This window comes from Girardinichthys multiradiatus, chromosome 18 (assembly GCF_021462225.1).
Source record: "Girardinichthys multiradiatus isolate DD_20200921_A chromosome 18, DD_fGirMul_XY1, whole genome shotgun sequence".
Taxonomy (NCBI): Eukaryota; Metazoa; Chordata; class Actinopteri; order Cyprinodontiformes; family Goodeidae; genus Girardinichthys; species Girardinichthys multiradiatus.
The window spans coordinates 44,899,570-44,927,546 of NC_061810.1; the positions used below are offsets into that span (position 1 = coordinate 44,899,570).

At 38.8% G+C, this 27,977-nt stretch overlaps 2 protein-coding genes across 2 annotated transcripts; one reads left to right on the top strand and one right to left on the bottom strand.

The window, feature by feature from the left end:
* The first annotated feature begins 26 nt into the window (after positions 1-26).
* On the top strand, positions 27-27,974 carry capn5a (calpain 5a). The gene is made up of 13 exons (XM_047392487.1): positions 27-221; positions 6,049-6,209; positions 10,766-10,897; positions 18,746-18,954; positions 21,401-21,593; positions 21,683-21,876; positions 23,550-23,627; positions 23,791-23,986; positions 24,106-24,228; positions 24,313-24,509; positions 24,751-24,872; positions 26,151-26,287; positions 26,364-27,974. Exons 2-13 carry the CDS (start codon positions 6,054-6,056, stop codon positions 26,538-26,540), a joined length of 1,914 nt encoding a protein of 637 aa, XP_047248443.1. The 5' UTR covers positions 27-221; positions 6,049-6,053; the 3' UTR covers positions 26,541-27,974.
* Positions 14,859-17,583, bottom strand: ompa (olfactory marker protein a). The gene is made up of 2 exons (XM_047392488.1): positions 17,456-17,583; positions 14,859-16,271 (listed from the first exon to the last, which is right to left on the bottom strand). Exons 1-2 carry the CDS (start codon positions 17,516-17,518, stop codon positions 15,840-15,842), a joined length of 495 nt encoding a protein of 164 aa, XP_047248444.1. The 5' UTR covers positions 17,519-17,583; the 3' UTR covers positions 14,859-15,839.
* Positions 27,975-27,977: the final 3 nt, after the last annotated feature.

The following is a 27,977-nucleotide window of genomic DNA, read 5'->3' on the forward strand; positions in this document are numbered from 1 at the left end:
CGCCTGAAGTAACTGGAGCAGAGGCGGGGACTCTGGAGGAGGGCTGCTGAGTGTTTGAGCTCCGGAAGCGGCGCTGGAGCTCCTCTCGTCTCAGCGGTGTTTTATTTAGAGGGTCGTAGACTAACTCCGCTCCGCTTTAAAACCTTCTTCACTGAAGGGATTTGTGAGAGAAGGCAGCGAAACCGTCTCACCGAGTGCAACATCCGGGGAACAATAAAAAGGTAGTTACAGTTTAATCTAACTCGACATTACATCTGGAAATCTCTCCGCCAACAGCTGCGTTAATTCAAACAGTTTGTTCTACTTTAACTACACCTGATTGAACGCTTAAAACACCTTAGAAAATTACCATAACTTCATAGAGACGGTCTTAACCAGTCGTTTGAATAATAAAGCATTTTTTTTATTAATTGTTTGTTTCGTTTCAATCTCCTCCCACATAACTTTTTCAAACTTTATTGTTAAAATTATCAACTTAAAAAAAAAAAAAAAAAAGATGCAAGCGGGGCCTTTCAAAGTAAAAATAAAGTCGGAAGTCAGTTTCTGAGGTTTGACTGCTTTGGTAATCTGTTAATCCGTGTAATTTCAACCTGTTTTCATGGATTTGATTTTAATGCACCTTTAAACAGTCGTGGTTATGTCAGTTATCGGACGTCTAAATGTGAAGAAACGTTTCTCTTCAAATAATGACTTTTTTGCGCAGAGGAAATATTCAGGTTAATATAATTAACATTGTTGAAATAAAAAAAAAACAAGAAGAAAAAGATTTAACCATATTTTGAAGGCTTATTTTAGTATTTCAGAATCACATTTTCATATCCTGCGTGCTTCACAGATCCTAAAAATCTCGGATCTCGGAAAAGATGTCTAGAAATAACCGTATTATTGTCATATACAGTGGCTGAAATGATTTGCAGAGATGCATAAAGCTATATTGATGCTTTGGCCTCCGTCTACAAACAACTGAAACATCTTTATGATATTTCAACACCTACGTCTGGTTGTTGTGTAGCTTTCAGTGGTGTCTTCATGAAACCACACCCATAATTTGCTGGTATCCCTCCTGTGGTTGCTCCGTTGTCAAACCGCTTCTTGTTAGTGAGTTCAGATCAGTCGTAAGTTGATAATGTTTTTGTTTTTTTAAAGGAATTAAATGGGAGTGTGAATGCATCGTTTAACGTGATGTAGAAACACAGAAAAGCCATTGTGTCCATCTTTCCTTTTGATGAGTCATTTTCTGGTCATGCTTGTTGTTAAGGCTGAAAAACTCACTTTTTTATTTTTATTACTTTTATCAGAATTTTCTGCTCTCCTTTCAGACTCCAGTCGAGTGTTTTCAAAAGTCACTACCAGTCTGTGTTTAGTTTTAAGTATTTCATGATTAACTCCTGATCATAAGCAGCTTCCTCTGCTATTTCTTCTATAATTAGGCCCGAGCAGGAAGCCTGCAAGTGCCTATTGTAATCGCAAGAATTCTTATTTATTATTATTCCGGGGACTTTTGGCGGGGCAATATGGGGGCTTTGTCATGAACCAAAACACGTAAGACTTTACCCTAAATTGTCCCCCGCGTAAAATTTTTGTCGTCGTCAGTGAGATAGGCTGAACAGTAAGTTGTAGAGATCTGAAATTTGGCACACTGCTAGAGCTCCTCAAAGAAAGAAAAAAAGTCTCCTGGGGGTATGCCCTAAAACTTACAGGAAGTCGGCCATTTTGGGTCAAAGGCCGATTTTTGGGTGTTTTTCACTTTTACTCACCTTGAACTTTAACGAACTCCTAGGGATTTTGAGCTATCGGCTTCATATTTGGTCAACATGCAGATAAGCCATGGGGGATTAAAAGTTATCAAAATCGTGAGTTTTTGGCCATGTGTAGGGGGCGTGGCCGGGGCGCGAACTTGACATTCGCGCTCAAAGTGAAAAAATGCAATAACTTTACCAAAGAAGCGCCAAATCACACCAAAGTTGGCAAGAAGGAGGACCTTCGGGTTCCCGACGATCCTATAGGGTCATATGCTGACATCATCAAAGCCACGCCCCCTGAGAACAGGAAGTCACTTATTTTACTGGGAAAAGTCGCTATCTGGCTGTCTACACTCAATCAACTTGAAACTGTCAGGTGACTGATAACTAGTGGGTCTAACTTCGTTTGAAGCACAGTGACTTTTCATAAAAGGGCGTGGGCATTGTGGCGCAGCGAATTTGGACATCACGCCATGGCCATACGTTTGGCTTTAATTTCCACATACATCATCTGATCTGCACCAAATTCAATGTGATTGATCCTTGTCCAGTCCCCAACAGAGATCTGATGACATCTTTGGTGGGCGTGGCCTAATTCGTCCACAGCGCCCCCTAGAAAAAAAAAAATCAGCCTCAAGCCATGCTTTGACCGAGGAATCTGAAATTTGGTACACATATGTAACTTCTCAGGACCTACAAAAAAGTCTCTTGGAGCATTGGTCCAAACCTAACAGGAAGTCGGCCATTTTGGATTGAATTTGCCATTTTGACCCTGTTCTGGCCGTTTCTAGCCCGCATATCTGAACAAACTCCTCCTACAGCTTTTGACTTAGAGACTTCAAAATCTGTCAGTATACTCTTAAGGCATTGGGGATCAAAACTTATCAAAAACGTTTTGATACATGAAAGCGTGTGGGCGTGGCCACGCCTCAAAATATGACTTCTCGCCATAAAAGACGAAATAGATATAGCTCCAACAAGGAAAGTCACAGACTCATGAAACCTTCTGGGATTGATCTGCCTCTAGGCCTGAACAATATTCACTGATCAGATGCTGACATAACTGAAGCCCCGCCCCCCGAGAACAGGAAGTGTAATGTTTCATGTGGTCCATGTTTGATCCCCTCCACCTAATCAACATGAAACTGTCCCAACTGACAGATAACATGATGGTTTGGGTTTGTGTCTAGTACTGATTGGTTTGGCTGGAGGTTGTGGCTATGACGGCGTGGCGAATTCTGATGTTACGCCACGGCCATACGTTTGGCTCTAAATTACACATGCATGGTCCGATTCACTCCAAATTGAAAATGGTTGATCTTTGTCAGCCCCCAAACAGCTCTATTGGATTACATTGAAAGTTGGATCAACAGCGCCCCCTAGGACATTTCAAGTGCTCTATCTCCCTGATACATCATCGGATCCACTTGAATTGTAGTATACATCATCAGGGATCAATGCTGAACATGTTGCCACAGTCAGTTCATGACATTGTTTCAGCTCCGCGCACTAATAAACAACTAAATGCAGTTTCCATCTGGAAGATCAGATTTCCCCCAAATTTTAAATGCTTCTCGCCAGATGAGAACTCTGCACTATCGAAGATCATATGACATGTTGCTCACAGTCCCTCCTAGTGGCGATGTGTGGAATCTAATGGCAGCCTCGTCGGTCTTGCGCAGCTGGTGATGCCAAGCTCCCGCAGTCGCTGCACAGGCCGAGTTGCGCTGAGGTGCGAGGGCTTTCAAGGCTGCTTGCAGCTTTAATTATTATAACTTGTTCTTGTTCTGGTTATACATTTCAGTAATTAGACATTAAACCCAGATGACTTTCTAATGGTTTATTTTACCAGTACTGTTGTGTTATAGTAGACTGTAAACAAGCAACCTGAATGCCCTTTTCTGTTAAAGAAGGGTGTGAAATTTGTTTATTAACATGTGATGCTGAAATCTGTTTCAGGAAAGACGTTTTTAAGGCTCTGCTCTGAAATGATCTAGAAGTATTCCCTAGTCTGCTACAGTTAAACCCAATATACCCAGCGAGGCTTTTTCTTTGCACCTTTTCAGGGCATTATCAGTTTTTGTTCATTAAACCAACCCAAGAGTCAGAAGCTGTTACATGTTTTACAAATATTAGCCAGATTGGGTATTTTCTTGGCAATTTAGTTTTTACAAATAAGTAATCCAATCCAAAAACAAGCACAAAATAAGCACATTGCATCTTCAATAAATTGACATTTTGTGAACTGCCAGTTTGTTAGGTATGTTAAAAATCAACATTTATTAGGAAAACAATATGCTTTCACGTTTTGGGACTAGGTTGAGGTCTGCACGGTGGTGCAGTTGGTAGCACTGTTTGGGTTCAATTCCCTGTCTTTCTGTATGGAGTTTGCATGTTCTCCCCGTGCATGTGTGGTTTGCCTCTGGGTACTCTGGCTTCCTCCCACAGTCCAAAACATCACTCTTAGGTTAATTGGTCTTTCTAAATTGCCCTTAGGTATGAATGGGTGTGGACATGGTTTTTTGTCTTGTGTGTCTCCGTGGTACTCTGCGATGGACTGGCGACCTGACCAGGGTATACCCTGCCTCTCGCCGGTGGACTGCTGGAGATAGGCACCAGCTACCCTGCAACCCTGTATGGAGGAAGCGGGTTCAGAAAATGGATAGATGGATGACCTATGTAATTCAATGTTAATATTCTTTGCTTGTATACTTGATTTAAAGTGTGTATATTTAAATTATTTCTAGTTTTAAACAGCTGTATAGTTTACAGGGTTCTTACAGTTTGGAAAAGTATAGAATTACACTTTTTAAATCAGAAACATTTAAAAAAAGAAAACAAAGTTCCTTACCTATATCATGCATTTATCTGTCAAACCATCAGTCCATTTGTCCATCATCCAAAAATTCATAAATCCACCCAGTAGGGATGAGTGATATGGATTTAAAATTGTATCAACATAAAGTCTTGTGCATTATCATTACCATCCATATGCTCATCCACCCAGCCATCAGCCTGTCTGCCTATCCTCTTCTGTGCTGTTAGTGGTTTTTGCAGGTTCCATAGTTAAACCCTGACAACCGTAGAAATAGAATTTAAAATGTTCATTAAAAGGACTTAAAACTCTGGAAATTTGAATCTGGAAAAATATGGCATTTTAACAAAAAAGTGTGTTGTAACCCTGAGTCAAAGTTGTAACTAAAACACAGATATACCTTCTTCCTTTCACTCTGCTGTTCACTATCATCTCTATTGTATAGACTTTAAGTGACACTGATAGAATTAGTGACTTCTATGATGAGCCTCGTTAACTTTCTCCATGGTAACAATTTGTGGTATATTTTTTTTAACCGTGTCCTGTCCGGCAGAGTAGTACTCAGAGTGGTTTTCTGAGTGATAAGAAGGAGCCCGACAGATTTACTTTCACAAGTGGAGCATTACTGCTAACGCAATACTGCTCAGCTACCCAGCGCTACCCAAATACACAGTTACTAAAATTATCAGGTGTTTGGGCTTTTCTTCTTCAAAGTTACCTCATCTGACACTTACAACACCAGGGCTTGTAGACTATTTGTTTTTCTGTTTTTTACAATTAAGGTGTGACTCCTGCCAGTCTCCTCAACCTTAAAACTAAGCCCTTCTGTCTCCGTTAACACGTATTCAGCAATGCTATTCTCATACAACACATTTTGGGGTTTTAAGAAAATCATTGCCAACAGAAATTTGAAGTTGCTTTTAAAAGTTTCACCTTTATTGACTTTGCTTCCAAACATTTGGTCCATAGAGAAGAAAACCTGCTTGCTTTGTGTTGCTTGCAGTGTGGGTTTTAAATGCTGCTCTGATTTGGTTTTTCACTTATTTCCTGTACTGAAGAAGTAGCCTCTAAAGGATGTTGTTTAGAGCCCTGCGAGATGTTATGGAAACTGAGCTAAACCAAATTCACTTTCAGGAATTTTTTTTATGGGAAGATGTGTCTACTCACTGTATAATGCTTTCTGTTTGTCATCTTGTCACATGACATGTTGGTTCATTTTTACATATAAATTTGTTTAGGAGCATTTCCTTGTTGCTAATCCTTCTCCACACACCATGAGAGCTTGAAGCAAAGCTGCTGGCTGCAGTTTGTTGCCTTGAAGTTTAAACTGCTTCAGGAAGCTCATGCCCTGCCGGCTTTATTGAAGTTGTCTAAATAATTCTCCATAACCCTATTGCCAGCGACACACAGAAATCCCTTTAATATGATAAGTGTTGGAGCTGGTGGTGTTGTAGAGCCCTTGTCTCAAACTTTGAGTTTCATTGTGTGCAGGGGGGATGGTAGTTTTATACGAAGGCCAGTCTTTTGCTGCTCTGAGGAGGCGGTGCAGACAGAATGGAAGCCTGTTTGAAGACCCCCTGTTCCCGGCATCTGACCAGTCTCTGTTCTACCAGAGAAATCACATTGGCCACGTCACCTGGAAAAGGCCCAAGGTAAGAAAATGAAAAAACATGACTAACTTCAGCCAAGGATGCCCCTAGCAAGGGTTTTCTTCCAAAAACCTTATATCTCAACATTTGTTTTTGTGTTCAGGCAAACTTTATGAACATCTTGTGAGGATTGGAGTGCCTCAACAATGAACAGTTACTGATATCACCATAAGAGATGCAGGCTCTGCTTTTCAAACAACACAAGTTTAGTGAAATGATTCTCAGATGGAGAGATACACTAGGTGGGAAAAAGAGGGGTGGTGATCATGAGACACGAGTGTATATAAACAGAAGAGATGTTGAATAGGGTGAACATGGAGAAGAATTTAAGGAATTTCTCTTACCCTTTCTGAAATCCAAACAGCAAGAACAAATCCTTTTATGTATTTGTTTGCATGGTTCCAAACAGCTCATTGAGATGTTTATCTGTAAGTTGAAGGAAATGGGGATTTGTTTTTTTAATTTGTGGTTGAGGTTCTACTGCACAGATTACTGTACTTAAAAACAAAAAAATAAATGGATAAACTGTTGTTTATCAACCTTTTAATGGAGTGCCGCACATGCATTGTAGACGAGAAGGCTGCTTGAAACCAAACTCTAATTCATTTTTACATCCTCAAATTCTTTCTGAAATCTCCCTCTAAAGGGCACAAAATGTCCATAGTCTACATTAATTTACTGGTTTCACTTGAAAATGGGACACGAAACAAGTTATCAGCCTGATCGGAAGATAATTTAAGTCCCTGAACTTATATAAGTAGCCTTTAAGAGATAACCTGTTAGGTTATATTTTCAATATTACCTAACAGAAAGTTGCTGGAACATCTGTTTGATGTATAAAAGCAAATTTAGTTAAAGAGCAAATGACAAATGTTTACAACATATAACTAATATTATTGTCATATCTATGTCATAAATAATATAAAATAAGTAGTTTTTGCTTCTATTTTAAAGTGATTTGCATTTTAATAATCACATACGCCTAGAATAAACACCGAATCTGTTTAAAATCCACAAGCAGCCTCAGAAACTTTTACCTAATTATTTGTTTTCAGGAGTGTAATAGCAAATTCATGCTGCTGCTGAGTCCTGAAATGACACTGTGTATGAAATTAATGTTCAATGACTTCCATAAATAGATTTATCTTATCTGTCCTGAGTACTATCTTCATAATAAAAACACACACCTATTTAAAACGCATAAAAAGACAGCTGAGAGATTACCAGGAGCTTGTGTTATTTCTTTTTTTTAAGACCGAGAAGACAATGCTTAGTTTATGACGATGCAAGGTTCAGCTCTGGGCATTTTCCTCCATCATAGTCTGTTCACACTCTATAAAATAATTTTAAGTTTTAACTATGTAATTCTATACTTTTTTCCAAACTGCATACAATATAAAAACACTTACGCCTGAATGAAATGAGCACACTTAAATGGTTCTACTGTCAATCATTAATATTTAGAGTAAATTAATAATTAAACTGGTGGATTAAGGTGCACTAGTAAATCAATATTACTGATCTGTTTAGATAGGAGAAACATTCTTATTGGTATGAGTGTAACATTAGCTTTTTTAATCTTTCCAATAAAAAAAAATTATGGATCTCTTTAGGGACAGTAGTTCTTAAGGTTGAAATCAATTTTGCAGTTTGTTTGCCACATAATTCAGTAGAATAATTTCAAAGTGATTAGCAAATTTGGTAACGGGAGCATCTGGGGGGAGGCATTTACTGAATGTCAGTATCAGCTTTAGTGACGCATGATTTTAAACACAGAGTGCTGCAGAGAATTGAGTAAACCAAACCCAGAGCAATTAAACAATACTGCGCAAAACGGTAAAATCACAAGAGTGTTTCAATAGGAATGAATTAAACCAACTAACAAGGTCGTAAAATTATTTAATAAAGCAATGAAATATAGCCATGGAGATAAAATGGAATAAATAGAAAATGTTATTGAAAATTAAATCTTGATGTTAAGCTCCACCTGAGCGAAAAGCCAAAAGTGATTCTTCAAAACAACAAGACGTTCCACAAAGCAGGATAAGCAACCGCAAAGATGCGATCACCTCCACGTCTCAGTGGAGCCATTCTAGCAAACTGGTTTCATTGCCTAACTGGTGCTAGAACTAATACTTAGCTCTAGCTCTTTGTATTTCTACCACTCAAGCTCTGGCCCCAGTAAACTGGTGCCAACCGACCAGAGGAAAGAACCGCTTTCATTGGCTTCTAGATGCGTGCTCATCAGCCAACCAAAACATTGTGAGCACCCTGTTTAAAGCTCTGGGGTTTCCAGGGTCTACATCTCGGGTTTTTTGACCTAACAGTTTAATCGTTTAACACTACAGGTCACACAATGTATATTTCAGGTTTTTACAATTTGTTTGGTTGGTTTAACATGTATACATTTACTTCATATATGGACTCAATTTATACTCACAGGAAGAAGACAAGACGTAAAATGTTTTTTCCCGAGGGCTTTTAGTGGATAACAGGGTTATTAGTTATAAGGATACAAATATTTAATACTTGTGTTCACACAGTGCTCATTAAGTTGTCTTTTTCCCTGGCCTCAGTGGCCAGACTCTGTAGATAAATTGTTGTTTTTAAAAAAAAACAAGTTCAAGGCAATTATAGTAAGGGTTTGAAGTTAATATTTACTGAGGTATCTGAGCATAAAATGCCTCAAAATATTTTCTGGCTGAGTTAAGTTTATCTAATAATGGTTCAAAGTTCAAATTTAGTGTTGGAGGACAGTTTATCATAATACATGTACCCAGAGAACAGTAAGCATGTCTTGTATTTATCCTCTGTAGTTCTGTTGAAAAACAAAGAAATAGGTTAGGGGGAAACGTAGTAAAAGTTGAAGCATCATTTGGTTTAATTCTTTGTCCTTTGGTAGGAGCCTATTAGAATTTTACCAAATCTATGATTTTATGAGACATCTATTGTCCACAGTCCTCTTCAGGTAGACTACAGTCAGATTTCAGTCTGGGCTCTCTTGGCTTTTCCAAAACGCTACTTTTCTGAACATCTTCAGTGTCCCTAGCAGATATCTGAAGATTTTGGGTCAAAGCTCACTGTCTTTGGGAGCTGTTTATAATTACACTGACCTTAACAAAAAACCCTGGTTGAGGCATGGCGCTGATGGTGTAGGGGTTAAGCGCACGACCACATGCAGAGGCTACAGTCCTCGAAGTGGCCGTCCCGGGTTCGAGTCCCGGGCCCGGTGACATTTGCCGAATGTCTCCCCCTCTTTCCTGTCTGCCTACTGTCAAAAAATAAAGGCCACTAGTGCTGGAAAAAAACAACAACAAAAAAAAACATGGTTGATTAGAAGAAACACAACTCCAGAGCATGATACTGCCACCAGTGTATTTTACTGTGGTTGTTGTCTTTTGTTGATGCACAGAATTGTTTTTGTGGCAAACATACCTCTTTTAAAATTGAACCACAACAGTTAAGGGTTGATTTCATTATGCCATCTGGTTTCTTTTCAAGTTGCATCAATCCCTTTGAAGCAATCATGAGAAATCATCAGATAACATGTTTTATCCAGCCTTTGATTTCCTAGATTGCCTTAGATTTTCTTAGATCTTAGATTTCTTTAGAAGACGAGGCTTCTGTCTTGCATCCCCTGAATAAAAAACTGCTTCTACAAAATATTAAAGGATGTGCACACTTGTGTTAACAGATTGTTGCAACTTTTGTATATTTAACACCCACAGATTTTTGTTTTATTTTTACTTTTTCCGGACACATTTCACATTATATGTGGAAATGATTAGAAATGGTTAACTATGGTCTCTTTTTTTGCTTGTGTGCAGACTTGTGTGTAAAAATGTAATCCACCAAAGAAAACTACTTGATTTCGTTTAAATTTCACATTAGTTCAGACTGTTGTGTTGACCAAGTACAAAGCAGCAGGTGACGGTGAAAAGGAGAACTCCCTTTCTGCAGTCCGAAACATCCAGTTCTACCAGTCTTAAATAGGACAGCTACCTGCCTCAACATGTTTTTATTTCAAATGTCAGGAAAGGGACTTAAACACAACCACACCAGGGTTGGAAAACCTTAAAAAAATTATTTTTATAGAAAAAAGGCAAACGTGTGTGTGAATAGCCTAAATGTTCTCTACTGTTAATACGAACAAGACCTCAGAGTTTCAGACGTTCTCAACTAACATACCAGTGCTTGTTTCCACATATTTAGTGGTTTTGCTGGGTGTGTGCCAGTGGCTTATTCTAGCTCTGTTATTTGGTTGTTGTCCAGGTTCTCCGCCTCCGTTTCTGTGTGGCTTTTTCTTAATTGAACAGTGTATTTACTCTTTACTTAACTCTTAATGATTGACTGAGTATTCTGGGTAACACCCTGTCCTTCATGTATGCACACCAGCAGCAGCAGACTTCAGTGGGTCCTTGAATAAATGCAGTGGATTCACCACATGAAAGAGAAAAATGGCTTTAAATTAAATTAAAGAAACATTTCCTTACTTAGGAGTATATCTGTATGCCAAAAAATAGCTTGAATACTAATAGCGTTTATCTTTTTCCTTGTAGGATTTAAGCAGCGACCCTCACCTGTTTGTGGATGGGATCAGTGCTCATGACTTGCATCAAGGTCAGCTGGGAAACTGCTGGTTCGTTGCTGCTTGTTCCAGTCTGGCTTCCAGAGAAGCACTCTGGCAAAAGGTGAGACATGGACAGAGAGGTAAACGCATCTCAGATTCATAGTCACTTCTGAAAGTGCTGGGTAGTAAACGGGTTTCTGTTTGCTAAATGGGTCACACCTCTTCATCCGTGATGCAGATTCCAGTCCCAAGAGGATATCAGTGTACAGCTAAAGCATTATCTGCTGAACCTAAAACAAGGTTGTAGGCATTAACAGAGATTTTGTTCCTTTGTGTCTGTAGTGTTAGTTTGGGTCTATACACATATGCGAGTCAGTTTTGTGTAATTGGGCGTGCTTTTGCCTTGTTTAGTGTGTATTCTCTAGTAATTTTAGTAAAAACATAAACCTTTCTGTAGATATTTCCATGCTTGTGCATCTTTCAGATGTTAACACAGTTATTGACCCCTCACAATTAGCATTTTTAAAAAGCTGGAGTAAAATTGTTCTGTTTTGTAAAACTTGTCATTATGTGTGGACTGTGGAGATGAAGTTTTTGCCATTACATCGTGCTCTGTGCTGCCATCTGTGCCGTTTATCTCCCTTTGCATGGCAATCAACACTCAGTAACACATTGTTTGTGTTTCCGTGATCTGCATAAGTTTATTTCAAGGCTAAACATTTGTGCTGTTGTGGCATGTGTTTATGTTTCTAATAGTGTAGGCTAAAGCTATAAATCATATATTTGTCACTTGTTATCATTAGGAACTGGGCATACGGATCAGTGCTTAGAGCCATTAAGGTTTCAGTAAAGAGCTTTCAGAAGACTAATGAAAGTACTACTCTAAATTGAGCAGATACCAAACAAACTTCTCACCTGTATAAAACAAGTGGATCCTGCTTCACCTGGGAAGCAGCATCTATCATCCACAAGGTGGCACCTGCAACTGTTATAATCCTGCTGCTCAGAGGCAGTGTCATTATTTCATGTGTGAGCATACTATAAGGCACTTTGGATGGAAAAAGATGTGTATTAATAATATAGTTTACATATATAACTATATTATTGATCTGACATTGATGTCAGGTTGATAAATACTCAACCAAGGCATCTTAAACTCACATAAAAAATATTCCTAATAATTTTGGACTCCTTTGTTTTGCACTGCTGCTGTAAGGTTTGTGTTGCAACAACATAATTTCAACTTGGGGGATCAATAAAGTCTCTCTCTTTTTTCCTTTTTCTGTTAAGCTGTCAACTACCAGCTGGTTTAGAGCACAGTTTGATATTCAGTTATACCTAAAAACATTTAGTCCATCACCCCCTCTTTGGGGTCTAAAGATCTTTTTTATTATTTGTATTGATTTTTAAATGTATCAGTCTATGATTTCTTTTTATTTGAACTGAGACTATCAAGGATCAGTTCTGCAACAGCTTGTGGGAATGACTTCTATGTTTTTTACTGAAAAGGCAAACGTCCAAAATGTCAACACATCCGGTACTTAGCCGTTACACAAAAAGATCGCTACAGTCTGAATGGTACTCAATACAACGTCTGAGTTGCTTGGTGTAATAAAAGCATAAAATAAGCAAATAAATGTTTTTTTTTCCAACATTATAACAATAAAACAAATTGGAAATAAGGTATGTTACTTCAGCCTGCTTTAGTTGAAGTGGATAAACAACCCCAGCAACGGCACAGAGCAATTTCCAAGTAATTTCCCATTATTTATTTGCTTTTAAATTTAAATGGCAAAATACATTTTTGCAGTTTTTAATCTATAACACAATGAACATTACGGTGGAGCTTTTCTACAAAATCTTTTTTTTTTTTTTTTGCCTTTTTGAAAAGAGGATTGTTTCATACTGTAATTTACAAATTGGTTCAATATTTTATAAAAAAAGTTGTTATTTTGAAATAGATTCAGGTGCTTTTATTATTAGATTACCAAGAAATTCAAAGACATGGTTTATATATGTGTCTAGATATGAAAGCTTGGTCCTCTTTCTAGGGTTGTTTCAAATTCAGGGCAGCCAGGCTGAAGTGACAGACTCTGGCCACTTATTTTTAACTTAATTTTAACTTTGCTGATCAGTGACTAGGAGCTACATCACATAGTAGTCTGGTCTAGCATAATATTCAATCACCTAAAACTTACAAAACACATTTGGTTTATTACTTTAAGCTTTTATTAGACCTAAAACCCCAGAAGTTGCATTGACTCCCATTCAAACTGTATCTTTTCCTCAAGCGCCTTTTGTAGAACGTATCCGACATTACATCTACATGTGAAATCCACGTGTCCCTATAGTATACCACCATTCTCTTGCTATGTTTCCACTGAGAGTTTCTGAGCTTCTCTAATTCTTTGTTTGCTTCTGCAACACTTTGGCTGGATGTTTTAGATCCTCGTCCTTTTGGCAGATCAACTGTTTCTCAAGGCTTGTTTTCTGACAGATAAGTTTGAGCAGTGTTGTTACCAACATATCTAGACAAGACACTACACATCTGATCTCAGTGGGATGAGACAAGGACATTAAAGCTCATCTAAGCTTTAAGAAGACCTGTCTGAATACTTTTGAGCTGCATTTCTTTGAATAAAAGAGGTGATATCTAAGTGTAGACATAAATAACATATTCAGTATTGTTGCCTGATAGTTAATAAAGATGCTTTCAAACCAAAGGACTTAGAGAAAATGTTCCAAAACCCCAGAGGAGAACTGGAGGACCCTGTTGGCAATTAGAAGTGCTCTGTTTCTTTTTTATCTCTGGCGAATAAGGCGCTCACCAGTGATTACTCAGGGTATAAATATTTCTGTAGAAGACAGAAAAAGTACTTGTGGATATTTGCTGTCCCACATGGGTTTTATCTGTTTTCTGCCTTTTGTTGCACTTTTCTTCTCTTCTAACCTAGGGACACCTGTTTAAGTTGAGTCATTTTGAGGTTTTTGGAACACGATAAGCTCACATTATTACGGTTCCTGGTCTGTGGTTTGTGTCCGGCCTTTGTGGATTGTGTTTCCTCTGTGTTTTTTCCACTGTTCCTTCCATTTGTCTCAAAGGTCCTCTGTAGCTCTCCGTTTTCCATTAGCTGAAAGGCAACTAAACTCTTTCCCAGTGTCATTTTGTCTCTGTGGACCTGATAGTTGTCTAGACACCCTGCATGGTTCGGTAACAAACATGGGTTCTGAACTGTTTTGTTAGTTCTCCAATGATAAAGACCAGCACGGTGACCAGTTTCAAGACTATTTAAATTCCATTTTGAAGATAAAGAGCAGTCAGCATTCTTTTCTTTTGTAATAGTGTTTCCAAAAACATTTTTCACATTCAGGAGTTTATTAATTTAGTCTATTGGTTAATTCAAATACAATTTAGTGTTATAGAAAGTTTTGCATACATCTGCATACACAGATGCACATAGAGTGGACACCGCTGTCGGACAGTAGTATATCTCATCTAGCTTTGACTCTGAACTATCTGTCAGTAGGGTTTAAAAAATGGTTGAATCCATTTGTCCGAAAGAGACGTGTCAAACACATTTAGAGCCAAGTTCTCAACACTGAGTTAGAAGAAGAGACGTCTGACAGAGAAACACACAGAACCACCACCGTATCTTTTTGCTGTGTTCACCGTCTAATCTTTAAAGTTCCAGCAAGCTTAGTTATGTTTTGCCTTTTTGCTCCTGTCTATTCTTTGAATATAACTGTTTTCTAATTTCAGAACCTGCTGGACGTCAGTAGGCCTTCCTCTTTTTGAACTCTCATTCTTTCCTGCTCCCAGCTTTATTGTTAAGATGAATACTTAGAATCCACATTATACAAGAAATTGAAACTCACCCTGGCTAGGGAGTATATAATCAATTAGTTTAAATCTATTAGTTTTTGCCAAAGTGATTTCTGCCTAAACTTCCTCCCACTTGATCTGATGTGAGATAGTGTGGAGATTATGTGTCCTCTAGTTACATCTAGAATATTTTAAAGCCTGATGTTGTTATTCAGCATCATCCAGCAGAATGTAATGGAGACAGAAAAACAGACAGAGGTAGAAGTTCTATAAACACTTTATTGGCAACATCACAAGACAGCGAGGGGATCAATCAGAATGAGTAACTGTAGGATACATAGAGGAAAATCTTTTATTAACATAAGAAACTCTGCATCTAATGGAATACCCTACTATTTACCCAGTGAAATTAGGAGGAATAACATGACACACACATCTGTCAGTGGGGATGACATTTTTCTGTTTTTGGATAGAAGTGCCTGTGTTGACGTTTCTTCCTATTGTATTTAAACTGCAAGGAAAAGACCACTGGAAAACCGTTAATTTGAATACATCAGGAAACACAGATCAGCCCTCCTCTTGTGCAGGTATGAGTTAGTTGGAGGCTATTATTATAAATCCAACAGACTATTTACACTGATTATTCCTCTGTTCTCTCCTCACCTTTTTACTGCGTCTCTCAAATATTTTTATTTTTCTTCTCTCATCTTGCAGTGTTGCTTTACCTTCTAATTAACTGGTCAACTTAAATCGTTGTTATCCAAAAAGTAGACTGGAGGAAAAATATTAAGACACTCATCAGTGTGAAAGTCAACCTTTGTGTCTGTTCCCTTCCCACATCCCTCCCAGTGAAAACAAACAGCTTTCAGAGGCTGTTTTATTGATCTTTGCTCCATTGGTCTCTGTTATCTGTCAGGGCAGCAGTTATGCATTGGGGATATTTCAGATTTTATTTACTACTACCAACAAGAAGTTTCTTAGAAAAAATGCTTTTTAGAATTTCTTCAATTTATTTGTTTGTTTTTTAAATCAAATGTGTGTACATTACATCATGGAAAATACTTTCTTTAAATTTTGCTTTAAAAATTTTGTTTTGGTTTTGGAAATCATTACAATTGGCCAGTAGCAGTAGTTAATGGCATGTGTACAATGATGAAAAACATTGATTTATGAAAAACTTTTAATGGGTTTGAAGGAGAATATTCATGCTGAAATTAAAACGAAATCTCTATGGAGAGGGTCATTTCTCGGGTATGAACTCAATCGTGCAGCTGAGGTTTGCTGCTGTGGATCCATCCTTGTAAGCAAACAGGAAATACATGACCTTCCTCACTTTAGCCAGCTCCGCAATCCTTTCCCCGAACTCCTGCATGTCTGCCTCGAGACACTTCAGTGGCGACTCCTCATGATCCTCAGCGTTTCGCCAAAATGTCCCAATCGGTTCCAGAAGCTGACGGGTCATCAGGTTGGTGAGATCAGGGGTCCAGTGCTGGGAAATGCCGGTGATGGTGACTCTGCCGTGGCCTAAGAGGGAGAAGTACCAGCGGGAGAAATTTAGCTCTTGGACGGGGAAGTCCAGGCGATGCACAGCCTCGAAGGGGAGAAGCAGTCGCTCACCATCCTGACGCTTCTGCCCTGTTTTTTGCAGAGATGAGACGCGACGACGCATCATCTGCAGAACAAGAAGTACTTGTTTAGTGTGGGGCTGCAACTAACGACTATTTTGCTAATCGATTAATCTGTAGACTATTTCTCTGATTATTCAATTAGTAATCTGATAGCAAAAGGTGCTTAATAGGAGATTTTTTACAGACATTCAACCATGCCACTCGAGGAGTTCTGGACAGAGCCTATTTACAAAGAAGGTTTTTCATCTTAAATGTAAAATGTATATATTTTTGCACAGTTTTGGCCTAATTACAGCTCTGAGTGGGTTGTTTATTCAGTAATTGGCATAAATGGCATATTGTTGAGTCTGTATACTCCAGTTAACGATTATTCGATTACCAAATTAGTTAACGATTATTTCAATAATTGATTAATCACGATTAATCCAATTAATTGTTTCAGCCCTAAATTAGTGTATACACTACAGTGTTTTGAGCAGAAACATTGCTCTGATTCCTGCTGTTAGGCAGGTCCGCTGGTGTTTGATGTGGACTTTGAGAGAAAGACAAAGGACTTTTTAACGACAATAGGAACACGTGGACTGATGGATACTTTAGCTCTTTTTACCAAGAGATGGCTCTATAGCACCTTACAAAATGCTACTAGGAAGCTGCCGCTTGCATTTAGTTGGCCACCATAACCAATCGGAGCATTAAAAAACTCTTTCAGCGTAGTCTGAAGAGATGTTTGGCACACAATGACTCAGGTTTAGACTCTGACTTTAAAGGCATCCCTCTGTGGCTGCCGCATTCAGATTGTGTAACTCTCAATGATCTGACATTATTGACGCACTATTGTGTTTTTTTTGTTTTGTTTTTAGGCTGAAAGTTTGTCGGCGGCGTTCTAACCTGTGCAAACCTAAAGATTATTATACCACACTATTTAAAAAGAGAAAAATAAATATTATTGGGACGATTACTTCAAGTTAAATACAAAGTATTTATGAATATAAAATGTACATCTAGCTCTTAATGGAGGGTAAAGGAACCTTCAAACAACCTCCAACAGCAAAAATTATATTTTTGTTTACGATATACATGCTTTGCAAACCTGAAATAACATATCAGTTGCTTCTAAAGATATCATTTTTAACTGTATGATAAAACATTTCTTATTTGAAGTGTGAAGCACTAATTCAACACATTTTCTGAAGCTGCTGTTGTGTGTCTGGGAAAGTGAGAACCTCACCTCCGTCAGAGCCGTGTCTTCCTTAAATTCGAGCACCAACTTCTCTGAGGAAGATTTGTCCATGTCCGTCAGATTCCGAGAATCAGGTGAGGAAAATGCTTGCCTGTATGGAGTGATGCAGTGATGGATGGAGCTCTGGCAGAGTTTCTAATCTCACCCTCTTCATCTCTCCCTCCCACTTTTAATAGACTCATACTCCTCCTCCCTCCCCTCCGCTCCAAACTGTTTCCATCACAGTGTACTGGTTTCCGTCTTTGGCCCACAGCCTCCTCATCCTGCCTCATCCTGCCCCCTCCTGCCCTCGGGGTAGTTTGGTTAGGACATATCGACTGTCATGAATGGATGGCGAAGAGTAACAGGACATGAGATTGATCCAAAAAAGGAATGGTTCTGATTGTATTACAGTCATCAGAGTCATTACATGTGATGAGCTTCATTTTGTTTCTAATTTAAATTAAGATGTAAACACCATTATCCACTCAAATTCCTTCATATAATACATTTATTTAGCGGCATTACTTCTAATGGGAGAAACTGAGCTAAAAACAATGAATTCTTCCTAGAAATCAGATTGTCTGAAGTATTTCACATTTTTCTTAAAGGTGTGATTTTTATTTTATTGTTTTACTACTTTCCAGCAGTGGAAATATAACTCCCAGCAGAGTACTATGAGAAACTTCTGGTAGTCGAATGAAAAGTCTCAGAGGTTTTTTTTTTTTCAAGGTGTTGAGCTGGTGAGTGATGTTTGAAGATGCTAGGCAACTGGGATACTGATGACGTCCATGAGGGAACGCTGAGATTTTCCCGAGGGCTTCTGGGAGCTCAGCTTGTCTTAGCTCAGTGGATTTTGTATTTATTAATATCCCCCACCTCACTCAGGTTTGAGTTAGTCTGCTTCATCAACGTTGATGGAAAGTCAACAGGGATTTATGGAAGGATTGGTTTAAAAACCTTGTAAATCTTGGAAGAGTTGAAAACAAATGGAAATGCTGGTATTACTCAGAAAAACCCAGTTGTATGGCGGGGTGTGGTAAGATGGACATGTTGGTGGTGATGGTTGGTTAGATTTCAGCTGCTTGGGTGATTGTAGCCTCAACTGGAAGGTTGATCTACTTCATGTTAGCGTGTTTGTCTGGATAAGGTTGAGTTGTTTGGTTGAAACTGTTTGTTGCTGTGGAAAAGTTTTATTTTTAAAACTGAAATGGATTCAACAGGAACAGCAATTTATTCCTATGTCACTAAATCAATCCTTGTATTCAGTGCTGCATGTTTTTTATGTTTTTCTGACAGGTAATTCCAGACTGGAAGGACCAGGAGTGGAACAAAGAAAAACCAGAAACGTATGCTGGCATCTTTCACTTCCAGTTCTGGCGGTTCGGTCAGTGGGTAGATGTAGTGATTGATGACCGGCTTCCGACGGTGAACGGAGAACTTGTTTACTGCCACTCCAATGACAGGAATGAGTTCTGGAGCGCGCTGGTGGAGAAAGCCTACGCAAAGTGAGCCATTAATGTGTTTTCTCTTGTCTTCGTTCAGGTTTGTTTGACTGTCATAATTATTACTAACAAAAATGATTCTTTTTCTTCATCGTCTTCTCTCCGCAGTCTTTGTCTTCTTCTTCTATGTCACCTTTTTCTTCTTCACCTTCTTTTTCTCTTCATTGCTATTATTAACAATCTACACTTGTTGAGCGGGAACTGGGTTGTCATAGTGAACAGAAATCATATGAATTTATTTAATTTTATGTTCTCAATAACTTCCAGTCAGAGCTGTTATAGATCTCAAAACAGGTTTACCTGTGAAGGCTGGATGTAGAATAATACCAGGGTTCCTATTGAAAAGTATGCAATTAGTTTTAAGCATTTTCCAAGTGGGGATTTTATGGAACAACAAAATGAGTGTGGAAAATGTTTTTTTTTTTCCCAGACTCCAACTTTAAAGCTAATTTCTAGGAATGACCTTCTAATTTCCACAGTGTGTATGTGGGCTGTAAGAACATTGTTTTCTAAGCCCTAAATCATATATTCCATTCGTCCATCTAATATTTTCTGCATATCCGAGATTGGTTTGTGGAGGTAACAGACACTGTAGTGAAACCCGAAGAAAGTTCAGGGTCTTTTGTCCCTTTTCCACTGGCTCATTTTTGGCCCTACTTGACTCCACTCGGCCCGCTTTGGGAGCGGTTCCGTTACAATTTTTTCCGAACCGCTAACTACTTGTTTTGGTCCCGAAAAGTTAATAAGACTCAAGAGTGACTACAATGATATTAAGGACACATCAGCTTTCTGATTTACTTGCAGGTAGGGGGCGCTGTATTTAAAAACATCCTTAATCAGCCGATCACACATAAAATGGTGGTTTTGTTTACTCCAAAACAAAACCACCATGCAACAGCATGTTTGGTTCGGAGATTTACTGACGGTCCTTAAGCGAACCAGCGTCTGCAAGAGGAGGGAGCAGACAGAAAGCAGCTGCCCATAATCAGACTACCTGCATCTGATCAAACAGGAGGAAGAACCCACTGTATCTGCGGAGCACAAATGTCCAATATCACTTAATACAACACCTAACAAAACCTAAAATTAACTTCACCGCGCTCAAAGGTCCGCGGTTTTGTGTATTAAAGCCCTTTTCCTCATTATCGCCACGGCTGAGACAAAAACTTCCTCATAAAGCCTAAAATTTTAAAATTGAGGCAAACTCTGCAGCTTCACCTGATGGCAGCGTCTCTCCTCTCTGCTCACATCAGAACCCCTGAGGCTTATTTTATAAGTTCTGGTTGGGCTGTGGTCCAGATAATTATCCCAGTGAATAATTTCATACATGAAAAAAACATGTTTATTCTTGGGGGCGTGGCGCTGATGGTGTAGGGGTTAAGCGCGCGACCATATACGGAGGCTACAGTCCTCGAAGCTGCCGTCCCGGGTTCGAGTCCCGGACCTGGCGACATTTGCTGAATGTCTCCCCCTCTCTCTATCCCTCTTTCCTGTCTGCCTACTGTCAAAAAATAAAAATAAAGGCCACTAGTGCTGAAAAAAAATATCTTTAAAAAAACATGTATATTCTAGCAAATATAATAATACATACAATTATTAGTATTTAGTTTATTTATGTTTTTATTTCCTATTTCTTTATTATTATTTATTCTATTTATTTGTTTGTTTCACACAGATTGCTTTAATGTGACAATGTCTCACAGTAATGTTAACAGCAGCACAGCACACTACACTGACAGCTGGAGGCGGACTTCCAGCCATTAGTGGGTCTGTGGAAACACAACCTGTACCGTGCCGATTAGAGAGAGACGAAGTGGGTGGAGTGTGGTGAAAAACCTTCTTCATCCCCATGACTGTTATAGATATATCTGCACAGAAATGTACTGATCACTACTGCTAATACTGAGTGTTGTTTTAAACTTGAGCTCTTCCTGGATAGTTGCTTTTACATATTTCCTTTTTTTAGTTCCTTTAATTGGTTTCTCCATTCTGTGGTATTTTAAGACATTTTGCCCGGTGATTCTCATCCCTAAAGAAGTCTGAGAAGAAGAGACTGAGATTATAAATGTACAACATAGTCTATGTATGTTTTATGCAAAAGAAGATATTTTGTTTACTTGGAAGACATTTGTCATGTTTTAAACAGTATGACATTAAAATGAAATAATTATACTAAAATAATGATTTATACCGTATTATCTCACATTGATTCATAATATAATAAAGCATTAGAGGAGTGTGTTTCATTGTTGTCATTCCATGTTGCTGTTTATTTCTGCTGTTTCATTCAGTGAATGTTTTATTATTATTATTACTATTATTATTATTATTATTATTATTATTATTAGAATAAATGCTAAAAAAAAAACTGTTGGAAAATTAACCTTTTAACACATTAACTGAGTTTGAGATGAAACATCTAAAAGTGTTCCCTGTTTGTGTTTTTAAGGATGTGTGGGTGCTACGAAGGTCTGGACGGGGGCAACACAGCCGACGCTCTGGTGGATTTTACTGGGGGCATTTCTGAGCCGGTAGACTTGATAGAGAACGGGTACAAAAACGAAGAGGAGAAACTGCACGACTTGTTTGAAAGAGTCCTGAAGGTGCACAGCAGAGGGGGCCTCATCAGCTGCTCGATCAAGGTGAGAATGAGACGAAGGCAAACCCACGGTGGATGAATCTTTGAAACTATTTAGAAAACAAAATGTGACAGAACTGATTGTTGTTCCAGGCAATGACTGCACAGGACATGGAGGCCAAACTAGCCTGTGGCCTGGTGAAGGGCCACGCGTATGCAGTGACTGATGTCCGCAAAGTAAGGCTTGGGCACGGTCTGCTGGCCTTCTTCAAGTCCGATAAACTCAGCATGATCCGCATGAGAAACCCCTGGGGTCAAAAAGAGTGGAACGGGCCCTGGAGCGACAGGTAAACCCCCCTCCCTCCAGATTTAGATGAAATGAAATAAAAGTCATTAAAAATACTGAACCTTTTTTATTAAAAAGCATATAATACCTTTTTTTTGTAGATGCATGTGGAGATAATTTGGTTAAAAATGTGAGATAATATTAAAACTCATACATTTTTCTTCAAAAGAAACCTTATGTTCAGTTGGTTGTTGGTGCTGCAGAAGCATGTTTGAAATGAAACACAGTTTACTGGCTCACAATATTCATTTAAAAAGGTATTTTTCCAAAATTCTGAAACATACTGTTTGCCTTTGAGACTGAATATGTTGGATATTCCGTAAACTTTTATTTATTAAAGTTGTCTGACTTTTCTTTTTCAAAAATAATTTATGTAGAGGACTTCATGATAGGAGGTTGCAATATTTCCTCACTTCCTGCTTTCTTTTTCATCTTAAAAATGTCCCTATCACTTTTGCTTAGCTTTCTGATCAGGATCAGAGCTTTATCAGCATAAGGGACAGTAGAAGTTTATACCAGTGGCCAAATATCATTGGACACCAGAGATTTAAAGCATGCTAATCTGAAAAACAATAAGTCATTGTGATAAATTTAGATTCTTCAGCCACTTTCGCCTTTATTCCTCATCTGTTGCAGAATACTCCAACTTTAGCACGTGCTAGCTGAAGCTACAGGTTAGGCTTCGTCTGATTAAAGGTGTATCTGCCAACAGCGGCGCAAATAGGAATGTTTGGTCAGGTCTGAGCGTCAAAAGGACATATCTGTAGGTATGTGGTTATAACAGACAAAACAGAAAACATCTAGCTAACCAGTTACCAGTTAATCGGTTACAGCTCATTACAAACCTAAACAAACTCCTTTGCTGCAACTGCTGCTATCAAACTGGTAAATGGTAAATTAAATTTCTTTTTACGAAACATCAGAATAATAAATGAGACATTTTTAAATACTTTTAGGTTTACATACATGTCTTTAGTATTTGGTAGATTTGCCTTTAAATCTGGATGACTTGGGTCAAATGGTTTGGGTCTCTTTCCACAAGTTTCTTAAATTTTGGCCCATTTCTCCTGACAAAACTGCTGTAACTGGGTCAGGTTTGTAGGTTGCATTGCTCACACGCACCTTTTCAGCTCCGACCACAGATTTTCTATGGGACCGAGATCAGGGCTTTGTGATGGTCACTACAAAACACTGTCTTTGTTGTCGTTAATGCACTCGTTTGGTGGTATGCTCAGAGTCATTGCCCATTTGAAATACCATTTGCTCCCAAGCTTTAACTTTCCGGCTGGTGTCTTGAGATGTTGCATCGATATTTCCATATGTTTCTTTCCTAATGATGCCGTTGAAGTTCACCAATCCTCCTGCAGCAGCACTGTCACAACATGATGCTGCCAACCCCGTACTTCAGTTGGGATTGTGTTCCCAGACTTCCTTCCCGTTTTTTTCCTCAAGATGAAACACCAAATACTTCTGTTTTTGTTTTAATAAATTGGGCCACCTTTTGTAACATCTTTACATATGAGACTTCCAACGCAACATTTTTCCTCTTTAGTCGGATTTATCTTAATCACGTTACTTTTGCACATCTGTTTTGTTTCATTTAAAAGTTTCACTCTTATGACATAGTCTCACCAGTAAATATTTAGGTGAATCTAAACATTTGTCATCTTGCAGCTCTGAAGAGTGGAAGAAGGTCAGTAAGAGTGAGAGGGAGCGGATGGGCGTCACTGTGCAGGATGATGGAGAGTTCTGGTGAGTTTCAGTGCAACACTGCCACCTGCTGGAAAAGTAAAGTTACCTGAAACTATTCACAGCAACAACTGCTTTAAGTTTAAATAGCAGTTTGGTCCAAGTCTTTTTTGTGTGCTCACTGTCACCTTTATAACAATTTCTGTCCATCTTCTTCTGTCTGCAGGATGACGTTTGATGACTTCATTGCTAACTTCACAGACCTCATCCTCTGTAGTCTCATCAACACATCCTATCTGAGTTTACATAAGACCTGGGAGGAGGCTGTGATGCGGAGTTCCTGGAGCCGCCACGATGACCCACTTCGCAATCGTGCTGGGGGCTGCAGCAATAACAAGCATTCCTTTCTTCAGAACCCACAGGTGCTCTTTCAGTTTATGCAAGATGTACCATGTCTTAGATAGCTTCTTCTTTTTGAATTTGAATTTGAATTCAGCTGTAAGGACTCAACGTGTGCATGCATCTTTGTTTTGTGTTGCAGTACGTGTTTGATGTGAAGAAGCCAAGCGACGAGGTACTGGTCTGTCTGCAGCAAAAAGACCGCAGAGCCACTCTGAGAGAAGGACGAGGAGAAAACCTGGCAATTGGCTTCGACATACAGAAGGTGTTGAAGAAATACACATCAAAGAATAGAATTAGTGCTATAACATTTGTAAAACTAAGCTTTAACATGTTTAACTGTGTTCAGGTGGAGCTAAACAGGACCTACCGTATGCATGCAGTCCAGCAGAAGGTTGGAGGAAGCATCTTCATCAACTCCAGGTCTGTGTTTCTGCGCATCGAACTGACCCAGGGCCGTTACGTCATCATTCCCACAACATTTAATGCCGGCCTGGAAGGAGAGTTTCTGCTCCGCGTCTTTGCCGACGTTCCCACTGACTGCAAGTATGGACACTTTGTTGTGATTTACCTTGAGGTTCTGCAACTGTTGTTTATTTTGTGGTTGCTGCACACAGAACATTGTGTCTGATTCAGTGTGTGTCAAGATAAAGTCCTAATTTAGTTCAAGTATTACCTTGATTTATTCAAATCATATTTAAAGAGCCAACAGTTCAACGTGCACCTTCCTCTTTTAAAATCGTAACCACATAGACGGCCACTCTGCCATATTGTCTCTGTCCTGCAGGGAGCTGACGCTTGACGAGCCACCTCGCACCTGCTGGTCTGGGATGTGTGGTTATCCCTCACTTGTCACACAGGTCCATGTGGTGCAGGCTGACGGACTCGCAGGACAAGACTCAGACGGAGGTATTTTCTCCTTTTTGTTTTATATTTGAATACTATAAATTTGCTTTGAAAAATTAAAAAATTAAAATGTTCTTTTCCCCCTAGTAATTCAAACCCTGTTTGATTACAAAATATAATTATTTATTATTTTTACAACATTTTATATTTTAAGAGTGGTGTTATAGTCTTTAAAACAATCGGCTGTCACATGACTGAACTACGTTGTGTTTTTAACATAATACTACATAAGTTTTTACAAATAAAAACAACTCATAATTTTACTCAGTTTTGTAATCTTAAACAATGAACCCGTTCTGAAGATGTTATCACATCTGCTCTGATGGATTTGAACTATATTTGGAATAAAATAAACAGTGGACTGGGTAGCCCTGTTGCCCTGCAGCAAGAAGGTTCTGGGTGCGAATCCCAGCCTAGGGTCGTTCTGCATGGAGATTGCATGTTTTCTCCAGGCTCGCCTGGGTTCTCTTCAGGTGTTCCAGCTTCCTCCCACAGTCCAAAAAGTTGATTGTTAGGTTAATTGTTCTCTCTGAAATCACCCTAAAGTATGAGTGTGTGCGTGGTTGTCTGTCCTTGTATGCCCTGTGATGGACTGACGACCTGTCCAAGGTGTACCCTTCCTCCCACCCAATGACCACTGGAGATGGACACCAGCCCCCCACAACCCTGCAAGGACAATTTAACAATTTATTTATTTATCAATTTTTAGCAACTTCTTCATGTTTCTAATTGCCAGAAGTACTCAGGGACTTAATTTTGAGTTCTCAACTTTGCTCTGCCTTAAACATGTGCCCGGATGTTTAGTCTCATCTATCAATAGATTTTTGGGCTTTCTAATCAGATTCACAAACGCAGCTGAAGGAGGAGAAATGTCGAATGTTCTGTTCTGTCATGAATTAAAGACATATTAAAGGAATTGTGAGCATCAATCTACCTTTAGCCCTCAACTAATTTGGTAACAGTGAAATCTTTTTCTGTTTAGTCTTTCTTTAACAAGTAGCCAAACAAGCGAAACCATGTAAATGTGCTTTTAGTTGAGAGGATCAATACATTCTCTTCTTAAATCAACCTATGTGCTAGATGCATGTCAGGAATAGTCAAGCTATGAAGTGGATATTTTGCTCTGAAAACTTGTAAACTAGTTCATATAACTGGTAACTAATTTAGGGTCATTTTTAATCCTTAAAGTTTTTATCTTTTGAGGATATTTGCAAAAGTTGTTATTTTGATGTCCCTAATACAAAAAAACTAAAAACCTACACAAACTGTTTGTGTCTCCAGTCTCAGATCCTTATGTTATCATTCGTTGTGAAGGAGACAAGGTCCAATCTGCAGTCTGTCAAAACACACGCGCTCCCAACTTCGACACTAAAGGACTCTTCTACAGGAAGAAAGCCAACCGACCAATCAGCATTGAGGTTTGTGTTGGTCTCTGTTGAAGTGTTTGTTAATCAGGACGATGATGTTGACCTCCTCTCTCATGTTGCTCATCAGATATACAACCACAACATTCTTAAGGACGGCTTCCTGGGTCAGGTGACGGTGCCGGCTGAGCAGGGAAGAATCCAGAAGACGCTTCACCTAAAGGATAAAGGCGGCGAGAACGATAACGACCTCCCTGGTACCATCACTCTGGTCATAGAAACCAGCTCGGTGCTGACCAGCATCTGAGACTAATGCTTTTTTAAAATAATATATTCAGTATAGTAACATAGTGTTTGCGAATCAAAACATATAAACAAATCCTCTGGGTTTATCACCACATACTTAAAAACACGTTAATGATTTCTTATGACTATTGTTTACTTTCCTTAAAGTTGACTAACAGTATAAAGTTTGAACGTTTTCAGGTAATCTCTGTAGTTCCTGTTGAAGATTAAATGTCGGAGCTCCATCTTACCGGGTATCAAAACGATGCCATCAACTTTGATTTCTTACCAGATATATTGTTTTTCTGTCTGTGGCACTTTAAATTGTGAATGTTTAGCCAACTTTTATCTCCATTCTGTCCATTCTAGTTTAAACTGTAGAGTATTAATAAAAACAACACATATTAATACATGATTGTATTAACTGATATCCTCATCTGCTTTCTCATCTGCCCGGTCATTCGTGTGGCATCAGTGAAAAGCATACAGTCCTGCAGAGGATGGCAGAGTTTAGTGTAACAAACACTTTTAACTAGAAAGGTCAGAGGTCAGGCTGACTTTCTTGGTTGTTGATCAGCAGAGAGAAATGCCTCGGCGAGGTAAAAGATTCACCTCCTTCTGGTATGTCTTTATTTTTCCTGTGAAAGCAGATTTCATGGCAGAATGGGCAGAATTACCCAACATGCTTGGTGTTAAAGTTTTTTTAATTTGTTTTTATTTTAACTGGTTTTAACATTCCAGAAACTGAAACACTGAACCCTGCTTTGGTTCGGATGATTCAAGTTTCCCAGTCAACACCTGAATCCAGTTGTGTCTCAGATATGCTGAATGTTTGCGATATCTCTCTAAACTGATGCTGCATGACAGAGCTTCAACCACATGTGATATAATCCACTAAAATCACAGCCTCACCTCTGCCTGTAGGTGGCACTGTGTGCTTTTTGTTCCAAATATCTCATGTTTCTGGTCTGATCTTTCTGTGACTTTCATATAAACTACATTGCCTTCCGGCGTGATGCTGCGTATTAACAGTGCCAAGTTTTACAACCAGAGTGAATTCACAGAGATAAGTCTCACCTCACATATGTGCTTTTACTTGTTTCCTGCTAAAACCTGTTTACATGTCATTGCTGCCAAACACACTAGCCTGCGTGTTCATTTCTGTGTTGGGAATAAATGACAAACCCAACTGTTTTTCTGCTGGGAACCAGTTTACTGAGCCCGAGTTTAAAAATGGGTTTAACTCCACTGTCGGCAAAATTTTCTCTTGCCAAATCAAAGCGGACCAATAACAAATCGTTTTAATGTTTGGTTAGTGATCTGAGCATGAATTGTTTTAATCTGTTCTGCTTCATTTTTATTGATTTGTGATGTAATGTTATAATATAAAGCCCTACAGAGCTGTATGTCTATTTGTATATGTAAGATAAATTTATTAAACTTTTCCAGCATAAGATGT